Source organism: Zootoca vivipara, chromosome 12 (assembly GCF_965207765.1).
Source record: "Zootoca vivipara chromosome 12, rZooViv2.hap1.1, whole genome shotgun sequence".
In the NCBI taxonomy this organism is placed as follows: Eukaryota; Metazoa; Chordata; class Lepidosauria; order Squamata; family Lacertidae; genus Zootoca; species Zootoca vivipara.
In genome coordinates, this window is record NC_142595.1 from 16,873,870 (window position 1) to 16,891,459 (window position 17,590).

At 46.9% G+C, this 17,590-nt stretch overlaps 1 protein-coding gene across 2 annotated transcripts; it reads right to left on the reverse strand.

Moving 5' to 3' along the window:
• Positions 1 to 2,135: 2,135 nt before the first annotated feature.
• Positions 2,136 to 15,422, reverse strand: IRF3 (interferon regulatory factor 3). Of its 2 annotated transcripts, none has more exons than XM_035136507.3 (10): positions 14,936 to 15,422; positions 13,585 to 13,800; positions 10,614 to 10,788; positions 10,407 to 10,504; positions 10,202 to 10,244; positions 8,574 to 8,684; positions 7,820 to 7,936; positions 6,698 to 7,066; positions 5,654 to 5,772; positions 2,136 to 3,351 (listed from the first exon to the last, which is right to left on the reverse strand). In XM_035136507.3, the coding sequence occupies exons 2-10, from the start codon at positions 13,747 to 13,749 to the stop codon at positions 3,187 to 3,189; spliced, it is 1,362 nt and encodes a 453-aa protein (XP_034992398.3). In that variant the 5' UTR covers positions 13,750 to 13,800; positions 14,936 to 15,422; the 3' UTR covers positions 2,136 to 3,186. The 2 variants fall into 2 exon arrangements, with proteins under 2 accessions (XP_034992398.3, XP_034992397.3); XM_035136506.3 differs by having other exon boundaries at positions 13,585 to 13,757; positions 14,936 to 15,064.
• Positions 15,423 to 17,590: the final 2,168 nt, after the last annotated feature.

Consider the following 17,590-nt stretch of genomic DNA (forward strand, 5'->3'; position numbering starts at 1 on the left):
CAGGGTCAGGTTGCCCAAGAAACACCTGAGGGGTGGGGTAATACAGGGGTAGACAGTGTAGTAGAGGTATTGGGAGAACCACAGTTCCCAATATCCCCTACCAGTATGGCAAATGGCTGAGGATGAAGAGAGTAAGTAGGAGGGCACTACATTGGCTATCCCTGGAGGTAGTGTATGAACCAGGGTTTCCCAAACCAGGGTCTCCAGCTGTTGTTTTTTTTGGGGGGGGGACTACACTTCCCATCACCCCTGACCATTCGTCCTGCTAGCTAGGGATGATGGGAGTTGTAGTGTATACAAGCACCGGTGGACAAGACTGCTGCTGAAAAGGGGTGGGTAAGGAAGAAACTTGCCAGGGACTGTGAGGAGGTCTACGTAACAGCCCTTCTGAGAATCCGGTATAACATTGCTAACGGAATCTTCTAAACAACCCCCACAAACAGCTGCTGGCAAACAAAATTCTCATTTTGAAGAAGGTGGGGCAGTGTTTCTAAGATTACATTGTTGTTGTTGCTGTTGCTGCTGTTGCTGCTGCTGCTGCTTTTGCTTTGACTTCCTGCGCCAGGCTATGAATAAGAAAAGTTGAGAGTAAGAATGGGTCGGCAGCCTTGAGCCCAGAGAAACGTGAGTTAATTTGCTCAGCGAGGTTCTCGCCAAAAGGGCTGCAGGAGCAGTCGTGTTGGTAGGGTGGGTGCTTCAGCTAACCCTGCAGGGGCTGACACCGCTTAGTGGGAAAGGTGCTATGATAAGAGAGCAAAAATGGGAAATGCTGTCGGGGACAGATGTGTCTGAATTCACACCCCTCGGGCACTCGGGACTCCAGCTCGGATCAGCTGCGGCACCTTCCCTGTAAGGGCGCAACACAAATGTTCGAGGCTTTTCAGTTTAGGAAAAAACGTAATCGGCTGGGGGTGCAGAGACCTAATAGAGGCTTACTGCGTCACGCATGTGGCAGAGAAAGCAGGTTGAAGTTTTTCTCCCACACAAAATAGTAAAAGTTTTGGTCATCCAGTGAAACGAACTGGCAGGTTGCGTGAGAGCAGATGAGAGAAAGTGCCACACAGTGTATAATGATTCACTGCCACAAGATGAGACAGCCGCTGGCTTAGGTGGCTTTTAAAAGGGGGGGGGATTAGAAGGATCAGTCTGTCAATAGTAACTGGTCGTGATGCCTGTGTGGCGTTTCCAGGTTCAGAGGCAGGATTTCCCAGTACTAGTTGCTGGACCTCTGATCTGATCCTGCAGGGCTTTTCTAGCATTGATTCCTTCAACTCTTTGCTGCTCTTGCCTTCAAAATCATGGCAGGTTAGGGGTTGAAATGGTGTGTACATAGTCTTCTGAGTTTTATTTATGAAGTGCCTAAAATTACTATGTACTGCACATTTTAGAAAGATCATTCGCAGGGTCACACTTTGAAATCGAACCTGCATCATTAGGAAGTGAAGGGAGGGAAGAAACAGAGGAAGCACTATACTGTATAGCCAAAACCTGTAATGGCCTGTTGAAAGGAAATGCAGCCCAGAATAAATTGGCTTTCTAAAAGACGAAATCAGAGAGGCAGAGGTAGGGAGTTCCATGCAGCGTTAGAAGCCAGTGGCCTGGCTCACACGTAATGCTGAGCCAAGGTTTGCTCAGCATAATTAGTTTGAACATCCAAACCCAACCCAGCAGACTAACCATGGTTTGTTTTCTGGCAACCATAATGCAAAGCAATTGGGGGATTTTGTTGGCTTACAAACTGGTTTGTTCAAACTATGGTTTGGTATAATATCTGCACCCAGCAGCCTTAACTATGGTTTGTTTGGCTGCTCCACCCCAGATACTAGGCCAGCTATAGAAAAACAAGGCAAAAACAGCTGGAAAACAAGCCACACTTTGAAGAAACCAGTTGTTGCTTGTTTGCTTGTCTATTTGACTGCTCTGTGCTTTTTGAACAAACCATGGTTTAGAGGCGTGTGAACACAACCAGAACAAACTACTGCAGGCAGGAGGAAAAGGGGAGGGGACATAACCAGAAGATGATATTTTTAATTAAATCTTGTTCTACTACAAGTACTCAGATCAATGAGTGGACTAAGGAGTGCATAACCAATGAAATCATGTTAGGAGAAAGGAATAAGACCAAGAGGAGGGAGGAGACTTTAAAATAAGTTTATAGATAACAAGATGATTACCAGAGCTGAGGACTGAAATAAGAAAAAGGGAAGGAGACCGATTAGAGCAAACGGGGTGAGAATTGGCAAAAAATTGCTACGGTCTTAGCACTGTCAAAAGAAAGGACTGGATACGTCTAATGGTTTTTAAGAAAAACAGCAAGCCTGCATCAGAATTACTGTGGATTAAAAAGTGAGGTTAAAAAAACACACACTAAGATTACAAACAAGAAGCAGTAAAAAGTAATGTTAAATATTAAGCATAATTGGGACACTCAGAGATGATAAATCCAGTTTTTGCCATTATTATTATTTCTTAAATTTATATACAGTGGTATCTCAGGTTACAGACGCTTCAGGTTACAGACTCCGCTAACCCAGAAATAGCACCTCAGGTTAAGAACTTTGCTCCAGGATGAGAACAGAAATCGCGCGGCAGCGGAAGGCCCCATTAGCTAAAGTGGTACCTCGGGTTAAGAACAGTTTCAGGTCAAGAATGGACCTCCAGAACTAATTAAGTTCTTAACCAGAGGTACCACTGTACCGGCTTTCACCTAAAGATCACAGGGTGGTTTACAACATAAAAACACACAGTGCGTAACATAATAATAAAGAAAAAAGCCTCACATTTTAAAAGCCAGAGTGTGTTTAACAGCCAAAGACCTAGTTAAAGAGGAGCGGTTTCACCATGTTCAGCTGCTGATTGTGGTTGTGACGCCTTCGACGAACCCAGCAAACGATATGGACAAGAACAGATGAAGCAATAAAACCAAACGAACCCACCCACCCCCCAAACTCTTGAATATTCTCTGCATACAAGGATGCTAATAGAAACCGACAGCGGCTGTAAGCTGTCTCAGTGGAAGGGTTTGTGCAAGTGAGCAGTGACCATCTCCACGAAAGGGAGATGCCAGCATGCCCCTTTCTCAGGAGTCTTGATTCTGCTGCAATAAGAGAAACACCAAAAGCTGTCTGAGGAAGAGGACCAAGTCTGCAGCTATCTCTGAAAGGAGGGGATAAAAGTTTTGTGCGGCTAATTAAACTGCATCTCCATCTTCTCTCCCCATTCTCTCAGTTGGTCCAGAAAGGATCCCTGCAGCGAATCCGATATCCTTAGGTCCCGCTCTGTTCCTTTTAATGATGAGGCCCCGTTGGACTGGCTCAACTCGTAGAAAGCTTCCAGCGTCTTAGGGATGACCTGTAAAAAGGGAGGTGGGGAGAGAACGAGAGCAAAACAGTTGCTGCTACTTGTGTTCCATTCATTTAGTTCTTCCCTGGTACTTAACAGAACTGCCTACCATGTGTGGCAGGGCAGAGACTATAGCATTTTCCCACTTTATCCCCAGGGCTACATAAAAGGAGGGAGGGCTAGGCTACCTTAGAGGGAGCTGCGCTCTTCCCACCGCAGTGAAACAGTCTTTGGCTACAGAGTTTTACTGGTGTGTGTGTAATCAGCTAAAGAAGTACCCACAGTTGATCAGGTATCCCAATTTTGCAAAAAGGTAAGTCCCTATGAAAGCTGTAGATGACACACCTATCTGTTGCAGGGGTGGGGGCCTGTGGTCCTTCACACATTTGTTAGGACTCCAATTCCTTTTTTAAAAAAATATATTTTTATTGGTATTATAACAAATACAAAAAACAAGAAAAAACAAAAACAAAAAACAAAGGAAAACAGAAAAAACATTTCTTTAACATTTCTCAAATATATTTCTTGCTCTGTCAACTTCCTCCTTCCCCCCCTTCCACGTTTCTATTTATGTCTATTATAGCACTCTCTACTTCTTGACCCATTTCTTCTTCTAGTATACTTATTATAAATATTTTCCTTGATCCATTTTAACCGCACCTTCCCAATATTTCACAATATCATTTGGATCTAGAAATCTTAATAATTATTTCACATTTAAACTTGTTCCCTTCTTACTAAATCTAAATGCTTCTTCAGCCTCTTTGCACTTCCACTTCCCTTATTATCTATTTTTGATTTTATAATTCTTTTCCAAATAAGTTCTTAAATTTTCTTCCAATCTTCTTCCGTCTCCTTTCCCTGTTCTCGGATTCTCCCAGTCAGTTCCATAAATTCTATCAGCTTCATCTGCCAGTCAGTTAGGACTCTTAATTCCAGTCCTCCCAAACCCCCAAGCTCGTTTGCATAGCATGGTAAGCCAAGATAGGGATTAGTGGGATTACAGGGCATTCGCAGCCACTATGTTCCTCCCTGATCTTTGCTGCCATGCCGTGCCAAATTTGGCTTGCCATGTCATCTGAACTGGGTATCATGATCAATCTTATCTCCCCCCTAACCATGAGCGATAGCCTTCTCTGATGTCTCTATCTTGCCCGTATCCATATTAAATCTACATGAGAGATGGAAGGTGGGTTTTCCCCCTTGGTGGCAGTAAGGCAGATGGTGAGCTATTTCATAGTGGCAAACAACATCTATGTTTTGTACAAATCCTAGAACACAACTATACTGCTACAGAAGTTTTAAACAGCAGTATACTTTAGACCGGCTATGAGCTATTTGCTTCTCCATTCACTGAATACCAGGCGCATTCCAATTCTGGCAGCAGATTTTCTGCTTCCGTTTTAAAAGAATGACCAAGTTTCTAGGTCTCACTGTTTCAAAGGCCTGCCAGTATCCCAATATCGGGTTCAGACTTTAAAGCCAGAGTAAACAAGCCCGATATTGTGGACTGTGCTTCCCATCAGTGCCAGCTAGCATGGCCCAACGCTCAGGAATGATGTAGTCCCCAAAATCTGGAGGGCACCATGTTTGTTACCCCTACTTTAATGCATCCTAATTGAGTGGCTTATTCAGAAAGATAAAATAGCTGCTTTGGGTACAGAATGTAAGTAGCTATATGGTATTTAAGAGAGAGGATCTCACAGCAGATGGAAATGCATTTTGTTATATGTGTGTTTAACAAATTTCTAGTCTGCTTAACAGTTTTAAACACATGAAAGGCATGGGAGTTTGCCTATTGAAAGTTACATCAAACCTCAATATTACTTCAACTAGGAGATGTAAATATCACTGCTTTTACCCTTACCACTGAATAATCTTATTCTCTAGCTCAAGCATAAGGAGTCTGAGGCTTTGATTTCTAATATACTTACAAGAAGACGGAGCTGTTACTCAATTCAATAAATCATGGTCAGTCAATCTTTACATAATCCCGCCTAAGTATAAGACAGTTGTAAAGATTTTCTTATGTGCTTTGCTTCAAAAATGATGCATGTGTCACCCTAGCCAATATCCTAATTATTTCCCTCTTCTCTCATACGCAATAAAGCAGGGAGGGGAAAGCTATAGTCCTCCAGATGTTGCTGGACTACAATTCCTATCATCCCTGACCACTGGCCCTTGCTGCCTGCGGCTGATGGGGACTGTAGTCAAACAACATCTGGAGGTTCACAGCTTCTGAGCTGCAGAAAAGAGAGCAGCATATTGGACGGTGCCTAAGCAAAACATGGAAAGGGACAAAAGTACTTACTTCCACCATGAGCAGTTTTTTCTTCCAGGGCCGGCCGGTGTCTGGCCAATCTTCCCCAAAGCATAACCACAAGGTGTAATTAGGAGATCCCTGTCTGCCTTCCATATATCCAATCAGGTCTGGGGAAGCAGGGGGAGAAAGGGAGGAGAGCATTTCCTTCATAGTCTAAAGCCCTATCAGTTCCTCAACTGGTAGTTGCACGCTGATTACTATTTCTGTGGCCTTTAACTCGGCATGAGGGCTGTGGAGGGGCGTCAAATGTTGCCAACGTCCACCAAAAAGGCTGCACATTGGACCACCCTGGTAAACATGCTAAAATAGTACAGTGGAGAGGACAGCACCCTGCAGCCCATGTGCCATGGGGCTGAGGATGGGTTCATCCAGTGCCACTCTCGAAACACAACCCTGAAGGTAAGAACAGAACCACTGTAAAAAGGTAAAGGACTCCTGGACGGTTAAGTCCAGTCAAAGGCGACTATGGGGTTGTGGCGCTCATCTTGCCTTTCAGGCCGAGGGAGCCGGCGTTTGTCCGCAGACAGCTTTCCAAGTCATGTGGCTAGACTAGCATGACTAAACCGCTTCTGGCACAACAGGACACCATGACGGAAACGCGATTTACCTTCCTGCTGCAGTGGTACCTATTCATCTATTTGCACTGTCGTGCTTTCGAACTGCTAGGTTGGCAGGAGCTGGGACAGAGCAACGGGAGCTCACCCCGTCACGGGGATTCTGATCGGCAAGCCCAAGGGGCTCAGTGGTTTAGACCACAGCGCCACCCGCGTCCCAGAACCACTGTAATAAGTTGCTTTCGATGTTTTCCCCACTCCATCAGCCCAGGAGGACTAGGAGTCTGAACATCTGCGGAGCCACAGATTCCCCATCCCTGTCCTGAAGACACAACCATTTACTTGTATTTCAATTGGCACGTGAGTGTGTGCCTGTCCCTCTAGCAGTGGTGGAAAGAGAATCAAAACTTCTTGCAAAAGTTCTCTTAACAGGGTGAGCCCTTTAAGACATGGGGCAGGCAATATAACCCTTGTGTACCTTGCACAAACTGCTGCAGGTTGTAAATGGGACCCAACTGTTCCTTCAGTAGAACCCCGTGAGGCGTCTTGTCTTCAGGCATCTCCGACTGGCTCCAGGACACATGGCAATGGCCTCGGCGCATGCCACACAAAGCCATACCCTCGATACGGAGAAGCACCCCCGGAGCCACGCCTCGCAGAAGGCGCTGAGTATAGGTCGCTTGCAGACTGTCAGTCAAGCAGGCTGGGTCAGGCAGGACCACGTCCGCCAAATCGGGGTAGCGGCCCTGGGAGCCTGGAGGCACAAAGCACAGGCCTCGCACGTTCGTGAAGATTTCGGCGAGGACCAGCCGACCCCGATAGTAGGCTCGGACCTCAAAATCTGACTCTGGGGAGGAGAGAGGAGGAAGGGATAGTTTGGGGAGCCAGGTGCAAAACCCACCCACTCTTCCTGTCTTCCAGCCTCTGCTGTTTCCCCAGGAGAAGCAGCCAGAATCATTCTGGAACGACCACTGAAAACTGAGAGCGGCACATTGCCTCTTAATTGCCAAACCTCTCTTCCAGAGAAACCTCCCATTCAATGTAACAGCACAGTCTTATATGCGAGTCCTCCAAAGTATGTGGCACTCCATTCACTCCCAGCTATGTGCAATGTGCTATGTGGTCTAAATAGCTCCCCACTCCTAAAATCCTCGCAACAGCCCTGTGAGGTTGGACACTTCCGCCCCAGGAAGGTCAAATTGGTACTGCCAACGCAGCAAAAAGAACATGGGAGGCAATGGCTTTGAGTTACAAGCTCAACCTGATTGGCGAAATGTATGAGCGCCACGGGTTTCCTTCATCGGTGGGAGACAGATGACGGCTGGTGGGTTAGCTCCATCTTCCAAGCTATTTTCACCGTGGTAAATATATATATTGAACGACAAGCCAACAGATTTCATTTTCACAACTTGTCAGATGGTTCCCCCCCGCCTGCCAATCATCTGGTGTCAAAGTTGGCCTAGGAGGCTGGGAATAAAAATCTGGCCCACCAAGCCAAAGGGAGTTCTCCACCTGCTACTTTTACACCCTGATTTCTGCTATTTAAAAGCACAGCAGCGCCAAGGGGACCAGATACTTCTTTTAGATCCAAGGAGCTCACCGAAAGTCTCGCTACTCAAGAGGTCCTGCAGAGGAGATGCTGCAGTTGCGGATGGAACTAGATTCAACTCGGGTGGGGGCAGGCCTCCACAGAAAGCGAGATTCTCTGCTCCTAGCGCTAAACATGGTTGAAGAGAAAAAGACAAAACAAGCACATGATACCCAACACAGACACACAAACAGAATTGAGAGAGAGGTAAAAAAAAAGGTAAAGGACCCCTGGACGGTTAAGTCCACTCAAAGGCGGCTATAGGGTTGTGGCGCTCATCTTGCTTTCAGGCCGAGGGAGCCGGCATTTGTCCGCAAACAGCTTTCCGGGTCATGTGGCCAGCAGGACTGAACCACTTCTGGCGCAACGGGACACCGTGACGGAAACCAGAGCGCACGGACACCTTCCTGCCCCAGCGGTACTTATTTATCTACTTGCACTGGCATGCTTTCGAACTGCTAGGTTGGCAGAGAGAGGGAGCCTGACAACGCCACATGTGGGGATCTCTGGGAGAGTGGCCTAGTTTTCAGAACCTAAAGTAATTCCCGCCACTTTCATGACAAAAATCTACTAGATCGTTCCTAAGGATATGGGAACTGTTTTTGTTGTTGTTGCTGTTCAGCAACTGGGAGTCGGAAAGCATTGCCGATCTACCACAAAGCACAAAGAAGATCTACCTTTGGTTCCTCCCACACTAGATGAAAGGGGTAACGGTTGCAATCTCAGCTTGGCCCTGACATATTTCCTCTAGATTCAAGAAGCTCACCAAACATATCAGCTCCCAGTATCTGATCCAGCTGTGGCTCTGCCATTGCAGGGAGATTCATATCCAAGCTGAATGGGGCCAGGCCTCCAGTGCAAGCTACATTCTCTGCTCCTGGCAGCAAAAACAAGGTATTTCAGAAGAACAAAAAAAGAAAGAAAATGTGATACTCGGCAAGTGCACACAGAAAGAGGGGGATCTCTAGAAATGAGTGCCTGAGAATGCCAAAAATCTGGAATCTCTAGGGCATTAGGAATGCCTGGTGCTAATGGTCAAAGGTTCTTTGGTTGTGGTTTTGGAGGAAATGGGGCAATATAGGGCTGGAATGCAGGACTCCTCTTTCCAGATCTGGAAAGAAAACAGATTCTAGGGGTGGGGTGGGAGGTGGAAAAGAGAATTTCATTCACTCTCAAGACTTTCTTCTCTACTGCTCTTTTTGTCTCATGCATGCCATATGATACATGGAGCACAGTCTCGGGACAGGTGAATCAAAAAGAAAAAAAAATGTATATGCACAAAACTATGCAGTTAAAACCAGGTTAAAATGGTATGTGAAACCCCTAATTACTTGACTACAGATTGGGGAACCTGTGGCCCTCTAGCAGTTATTGGACTCTAGCAGTTCCCATCAGCCCCTGCCAGCATGGCAATAGCTAAGCATGATGGTTGTTGTAGTCTAACAACCTTTGGAGGGGGGGGGGTACAGCTTACCATTCCCAGCTCCATCCCACTGCTGACTCAAAAAGACAAAAAGTGTAACGCTGCTCAGCAAAAAGATGGAATACAATCTTGCATATTCTCTTTAATGCATGGGTCGGCAAACTAAGGCCCGGGGGGCCGGATCCAGCCCAATCGCCTTCTAAATCCGGCCCGTGGCCGTGCAGGAATCGGCGTGTTTTTACATGAGTAGAATGTGTCCTTTTATTGAAAATGCATCTCTGTGTTATTTGTGGGGCCTGCCTGGTGTTTTTACATGAGTAGAATGTGTGCTTTTATTTTAAATGCATCTCTGGGTTATTTGTGGGGCCTGCCTGGTGTTTTTACATGAGTAGAGTGTGCTTTTATTTAAAATGCATCTCTGGGTTATTTGTGGGGCCTGCCTGGTGTTTTTACATGAGTAGAATGTGTGCTTTTATTTTAAATGCATCTCTGGGTTTTTTGTGGGGCTTAGCAATTCATTCATTTTTTCCCCTACAAAATATAGTCTGGCCCCCCACGAGGTCTGAGGGACAGTGGACCGGCCCCCCCTGCTGAAAAAGTTTGCTGACCCTGCTCAAATGATGGAGCTGTGTCAAAAGTTAATACGAGAGCAGCTGCAGAAGGGTGCCAGGGTGTTTTTTTGGCAGTGGGGGGACACAACTTCCATGATGCATATGGTCACCTGCCCCCAAGATTCTCTGTTCAGATGTCTCCAAGAAAACTGAGCGTCTATATATAAAATGAGCAAAAGTAAGTAAACTGAGCTTGGTGGCCTGAGTGTTGAATGTGGCTTGATTTAGAATTTCCCCTTCATTTCGTCTCCATGTTTTTATTATATTTATTTATTTGATGCATTTATACCTCGCCTATTTCCTGCAGCACCCGAACCAATCCCTTACTGGATCCCTTTCCAGTATGCTGCTATCACTCACCTTCTGAGGGGCTGCAAAATTCCAGGGAACTCATCATATCGCCCTGAAGGACAGGATAGAAAAGGTTCACAGGCTGTTTATTTCTCTTTCCCTGTCCTCCCCCCCCCCACTGGCTTCTCCCCTACAGGCTGCTCTGCTTCCTCTTTCCACTTCCCCACCCCATGGCTGCAGGGCCTGGGACAGGGAGGGAAGTAGAAGCACTGACCTGGGAAGAGGAGGAACTGTCTCCAGACTGTCCTGTGCTCCCAGACATGGTAGGCGAAATGTCACCGACTGCTGCCCCCTGGGCAGAGTCATTCAGATCTACAAGATTACAAACAGAGGAGATTCTCGGTCTGATCCATGGCTCCTCCTCGCATCTTTTGCCTAGTGATCCCCATCGGAAGCCCTCCGTTCTGTCCGATCTACCTACTTGCGCCATGCAGGATTTCAAACACCTTGTGGGGGTCTTCGGAGTCTGTGCTGTTATCCTGAAACATGCGGATCTCCTCCTTCCGGTTCAGGGCTGAGCGGAAGTTCCTTTTCCACTCGGAGGGCGTCCGCTGGTCAATGCCTGGGCGATAGCGGCCTCTGGCAATGGCCCAGTCCTGGAAAGAGAGCAGTTAGGTAGGGAGATTTCATACCCCCCACACAGCAGATTTCTAAGCCCAGCTATAGCACCCTGCTCACCACCACCCTTAAGACAGTCTATCTGAAAGGCCCACGGTCAACTCTTTCCCTCCCTCCCTCAACCCTTGTGTCATCTTAACAGATGGATTTTGGTCAGCTGCCCCCAGGACACTTCCACCTGCCACAAAACTGGAGGTCCCTCCAGATTTTACTGCACATTCACGATGCTTTGTGCTCATGATGTGGTCGGGGAAGTCACACTGCTTCGTTTCCAATCGGTGGTTATCCCGTAATTTCCTGCTGAAATCCCGTAATGTTTTACACCACAAATTATTATTATTATTATTATTATTATTATTATTATTATTATTATTTATTGAATTTATATACAGCCCTTTAGGGACCCAGGTGGCACTGTGGTTAAACCACTGAGCCTAGAGCTTGCTGATCAGAAGGTCGGCGGTTCGAATCCCTGTGACGGGGTGAGCTCCCGTTGCTTGGTCCCAGCTCCTGCCAACCTAGCAGTTCGAAAGCACGTCAAAATGCAAGTAGATAAATAGGAACCGCTACAGCGGGAAGGTAAACGGCATTTCCGTGTGCTGCTCTGGTTTGCCAGAAGCGGCTTTGTCATGTTGGCCACATGACCTGGAAGCTATACGCCGGCTCCCTCGGCCAATAATGCGAGATGAGCGCGCAACCCCAGAGTCGGTCACGACTGGACCTAATGGTCAGGGGTCCCTTTACCTTTACAGCCCTTTACCTGGGGGTTTCAGGGAGCTTCACAGAATAAAATCAAGATATAAAACCATAAAATACCTAATAAAAAGCAACCCAATAGCGCCCCCCCAAAAAAACCCACATTTTAAAAGGGCATAGGATGTAAATTAGATCAACTAAAGGCCTGGTTAAAATGGAATGTTTTTGCCTGGCGCCTAAAGGTGTATAATGAAGGCACCAGGTGAACTTCCCTGGGGAGAGCATTCCACAGAGGGGGAGCTACTGCAGAGAAGGCCCCGTTCTCGTGTTGCCACCTTCCAGACCTCTCAGGGAGAGGGCACACGAAGGAGGGCCTCAGAAGATGATCTCAGGGTCCGGGTAGGTTCGTATGGAAAGAGGCGGTCCTTGAGGCATTGCGGTCCTGAGCCGTTTAAGGCTTTATAGGTCAAAAGCAGCACTTTGAATTGGGCTCAGAAACTAATTGGTAGCCAGTGCAGTTGGACCAGAATTGGTGCAATATGCTCAAACAATCTTGCTCTGGTGAGCAACCTGGCCGCTGAATTCTGCACTAGCTGAAGTTTCTGAACCGTCTTCAGCTGCAGCGCTACGTATAACACATAGCAGTAATCTAACCATGAGGTTATCAGAGCATAGACAACAGTAGTTAGGCTATTCCCTGTCCAGATAGGGGAGTAGCAGGGCCACCAGCCGAAGCCGATGGAAGGCACTGAGGCCACCTGAGCCTCGAGCGACAGCAAAGGATCCAGGAGTACCTCCAGGCTACGAACCTGCTCCTTCAGAGGAAACGTAACCCCATCAAATGCCCCAGTGCTGTGTTCCGTTCTGAGTGCCACAATTTAAGAAGGATATTGGTAAGTTGGAATGTTTGCAGAGGAGGGTGACTGATATGATAAAGGGTCGAAAGCATAAGCATGACCCAATCACCAAATATTCTAAAAGTGAATCTTGGGAGGGATACGAATGCCCTGTGGGATCCAATATCCGATCTCTGTTTGTGGATGGTGCAAGGCAGAGGGCAAGCCAACGCAAGATCATTGGGGAAGGAAGGGCAGAGACCTTGACACAAGCTAGCGTCTGCTGCTTCGTTCAGTAAATAATAGTAAATAATAGTAATAATTTGGGTTACAGGTAGGTAGCCGTGTTGGTCTGAGTCGAAGCAAAGTAAAAAAATTCCTTCAGTATTCAGAGGTTGGGGGTGGGGGTGATGGGCTGATGGGAGTGGTAAACTGTAGATGGTATTCAGTATTCCTTCAGTATATTCAGAGGTTGGGGGGTGGGGGTGATGGGCTGATGGGAGTGGTAAACTGTAGATGGCTGTTAACGACTGTTGATGACTGCAATTGGTGGGGGGGGGAGAAAGCAAGGGCTGAGGCGCTAAAGAAAGTTTGATCATGCATAATGAGATAAGAATCCAATTATCCAATCCAATTATCCAATCCACCTGGGATGAATAAAGACATTGGAGTCTTATCTCATTATGCATGATCAAACTTTCTTTAGCGCCTCAGCCCTTGCTTCCCCCCCCCCAGGACCAATTGCAGTCATCAACAGTCGTTAACAGCCATCTACAGGTTTACCACTCCCATCAGCCCATCACCCATTCCCATCACCCCCACCCTCAACCTCTGAATATACTTAGGGGTCTGGTGGATTCTGTTTCAGTGTATCTGACGAAGTGTGCATGCACACGAAAGCTCATACCAAAATAAAAACTTAGTTGGTCTTTAAGGTGCTACTGAAGGAATTTTTTAATTTAGTAATAATTTGCTTTGCTCTCCCTTGAACCCCATTCATTCCGCCCACCTCCCACAGCTATTTCAGAACGTTACAGTTGAAACACGAAGGAAACCTCTTCACCGGCTTTCCCCAACCTGGCGCCCCGAAGACATTTCGAACTACAACTCCCAGCAGCCCAACCAGCACGGCTCGGGACGATGGGAGTTGTAGTTCAAAACAGCTGAAGAGCATCAGGTTGAGGAAAGGATGCCTGCCAGGGCGATGTGGCACACACACCGAAGGAAACACTACAAGATTACCTCAAAGAGCTGGAAATCCTCGCAGCAAATACTCTGCCGTGAGCCATGTTTCCACGGCACTCGGAACAGGGTCCGTTCTGGGTTCTGCCATGACAGCCCCGGGTACCGCCGGGCGTCCAACTGTTCCATTAGCCAGGGCACGATGAGAGGTCTCTGAGTACCCATGGGGGAAACTGTGGGAGCAGGAGAGTAAAGGGGAGGATGTCACAATGAAACCTGATGGGGAGAAAGAAGGGATAATGAATCACTGTAACACAGCTGCAAGGCTGTGGGGGAGAGAAAAAGCTGTGTGTGTGTCATAGCTGCCAAGTTATCCCTTTTTTTAAGGGAAATTCCCTTATGCTGAATAGGCTTCCTCGCGAGAAAAGGGAAAACTTGGCAGCTATGGTGTGTGTGTGTGTGTGAGAGAGAGAGAGAGAGAGAAATTGTTTGGGTGCTTTATCAGGGGATCACAGACTCGAGTTTGCAGACCAAAGTGAGCTTCTCTCAGGTGGTAGTGCCTGCAAAAACGCAATTAAAAAGCATACAGCGCCTAGCACTGCATACAACAGGCAGAAAAATCATTAAGTGGTTCGCCAAGTCCCTCAGCGATGTTCAAGCGGCCGCGTGGGGAGTTTGGAGACCACTATCTTAGAGATGGAGAGCGTTATGTATGGCTGACAGCGATTGCGTGTGTGTGTGTGTTTGAGAGAGACGGAGAAAGACAGCACGTTACTTTGATCCTTGATCTTTTTAGAGGCCTTTTCATAGTGCTTTCGATCTTCGGGAACACAAAGAGCCCCTGCTGGATCAGGCCAGAAACAAACCCATCCACGCCTCCTCCCAGGAGTCCGGAGCTGGATTAAGCTAAAGATCCCTTCATTGCAGGGGGTTGGACTAGATGACCCTCGTGGTCCCAAGCCTACAAATTCTATGATTCTATAAACAAGAAGGAAGACCGCAAAAGCCCCGCGCAACGGGCCTGTTTGCATGGTTTGGCTGTAACCCAATAATATAGCAACTAGAGGCCGGTCCCACCGAAACCGGCGTTGCTGAATTCCGTGCAGTGCACCCATGCATTTACTTCCGAGTAAACGCGCCTCAACGGGGCTTGAGCTGCCGTTTCGGGATCCCTGCGAAACAAACGGGGATGCGGCTAGCATAGTTGCCAAGTTTTCCCTTTTCTCACGAGGAAGCCTATTCAGCATAAGGGAAAATCCCTTTAAAAAAGGGATAACTTGGCAGCTATGGCGGCTAGGCCAGCTTGAAAACTCTCCCCGCTTGGGATCTGGAATGCGGAAGTCCAGGAAGGATCTCCATTCGGAGTGCGGGGTAGGGAGCCCCTCGTTGCACCCCGCAACCAAGCACCAACCTGTCAGGATCGCTTTTGTTCCAAGACCCGCGTCCAAACTAGTTCCTCCTCTCCTGCGAGCCGCAAAACAGAGCCTCTTCACCCTTCTCCGCGGTGCCACGTGATTGCGAAAGTTGCTTTCGGTTTTCAGTCTTGAGAGGCATTTTCGCCTGATTCCCCTCCTCCCTCGGCGGCGGGTAGGAAAGAGGGGATTTTCTTGCGGGGTTCCTGCGGTTTTGATTCGTTTCAAAAGGGAGAAAACGCCTCAGGTGCGGGATAGGTTTTAATAGGAGAGGATATATTAATTATAGTCTATCATTCCCTCCAGGCCATAGCTGTCAAGTTTTCCCTTTTCTCGCGAGGAAGCCTATTCAGCATAAGGGAATTCCCTTTAAAAAAGGGAGAACTTGACAGCTATGCGCCAGGCTCACACGTGTGTGACAAGTTGTAATAATAATAATAATAATAATAATTAATTTATTTATACCCCGCCCATCTGGCTGGGTTTCCCCAGCCACTCTGGGCGGCTTCCAACAGAAAAATAAAACACAGTAATCTATTAAACATTAAAAGCCTCCCTGAACAGAGTTCCAAAGTCCCGCCCCGGCAGCAAAATTAAAAGCACAGGAATTAGGTTTTTGATCAAGTCCAGAAGCAATCTAGCTTCCTCCTCCTCACCCCGCTTTAGGCTCAGACAACAACTTCAAAAATCTCTACAAAATACAGAATCTGTATTCCTATACAGTACTGAGCCCATAACCTTTGTGGGATGGGTTTTAATGGGCAGGAGAGAATATATTAAATGCAATTTATCCCTCCAACCCATTTAAAACCCATCCTGCATCAGGAATTGAGATGGTTTTGGTTGTCATTATGCCCCCCGTTTTTTTGTACATGGTGACAATTCCAAAGCTATGGATGCGTTCCTCTGCTGCATTGTGTGTGTGCATTACTGTATTTATCGAAAAAAAAACGTTTTATCCTGCTCTAGCTGCAGGAGGAGCTCCCAGAGCAGCTTGCAAATATCTGTGATTTACCTCTCTGAACATATGAGAATATTCCTGGTGCAAGATTATCCCTGGTTGGAGAAGATCTGTATATACAGGTGTCCAACCACCTTCACCTAAAAGGTATGGTTTAAGACAGATGATACTTACAATATATCTTTCAAACCAGAAGGCAACTTATTTTGTTTATTTATTTAAATTATTCTTATTTCGCCTTTCAGCCAGAAAAGGGTCCCACAGTGACTAACCACTAAAAAAAGGACAGCCCCTGTATTTGTTGTTGTTGTTTAGTCGTGTCCGACTCTTTGTGACCCCATGGACCAGAGCACGCCAGGCACTCCTGTCTTGCACTGCCTCCCACAGTTTGGTCAAACTCATGTTGGTAGCTTCGAGAACACTGTCCAACCATCTCGTCCTCTGTCGTCCCCTTCTCCTTATGCTCTCCATCTTTCGCAACATCAGGGTCTTTTCCAGGGAGTCTTCTCTTCTCATGAGGTGGCCAAAGTATTGGAGCCTCAGCTTCAGGATCTGTCCTTCCAGTGAGCACTCAGGGCTGATTTACTTCACAATGGATAGGTTTGATCTTCTTGCAGTCCATGGGACTCTCCAGAGTCTCCTCCAGCACCATAATTCAAAAGCATCAATTCTTCAGCGATCAGCCTTCTTTATGGTCCAGCTCTCACTTCCATACATCACTACTGGGAAAACCATAGCTTTAACTATAGAGACCTTTGTTGGCAAGGTGATGTCTCTGCTTTTTAAGATGCTGTCTAGGCTTGTCATTGCTTTTCTCCCAAGAAGCAGGCGTCTTTTAATTTCGTGACTGCTGTCACCAGGGCCAGCTCTAGGGGAAGGCTGGGTGGCGCGGGGCGCCAGGGGGGCGCTGCGCTGCGCCCACCCACCAGCTGCTGCAATAAACAGGATGGGGCGGGGGCACCGGAGCGATCTCTGCACCATGGCACCCGGGCGCCCGTCATGCTTAAGACGGCCCTGGCTGTCACCATCTGCAGTGATCATGGAACCCAAGAAAGCAAAATCTCTCTCTGCCTCCATTTCTTCCCCTTCTATTTGCCAGGAGGTGAGGGGACCAGTGGCCATGATCTTGGTTTTTTTGATGTTGAGCTTCAGACCATATTTTGCGCTCTCCTCTTTCACCCTCATTAAAAGGTTCTTTAATTCCTCCTCACTTTCTGCCATCAAGGTTGTGTCATCAGCATATCTGAGGTTGTTGATATTTCTTCCGGCAATCTTAATTCTGGCTTGGGATTCATCCAGTCCAGCCTTTCGCATGATGAATTCTGCATATCAGTTAAATAGGCAGGGAGACAATATACAGCCCCTGTATACTTTGCCACATAGTACATACCGGTAGCTTGTCATATTCCATCCTACATTTCTGGAGGAACTTCAAATTGAAACTCCAGCACGAAACTGCAAAATTACAAGTCCAGCTCCTCAATAAGTTGAATAATTTAGATCTGAATACAGACCATGTTTTTTTGTTCCACTGAATTTACTCAGCAGTGCTGATTGTTTTAACACCAATTTCTGTTTTGAAACGTTGTGTTCGTTTTGCATACATTTAAGCTCTGAATTGTAAATGGCAATACTTTTTATTGACATTTGTAAAGTAGTTTATGCCATAAGAGTTTTGTTGAGGCTTTAAGGA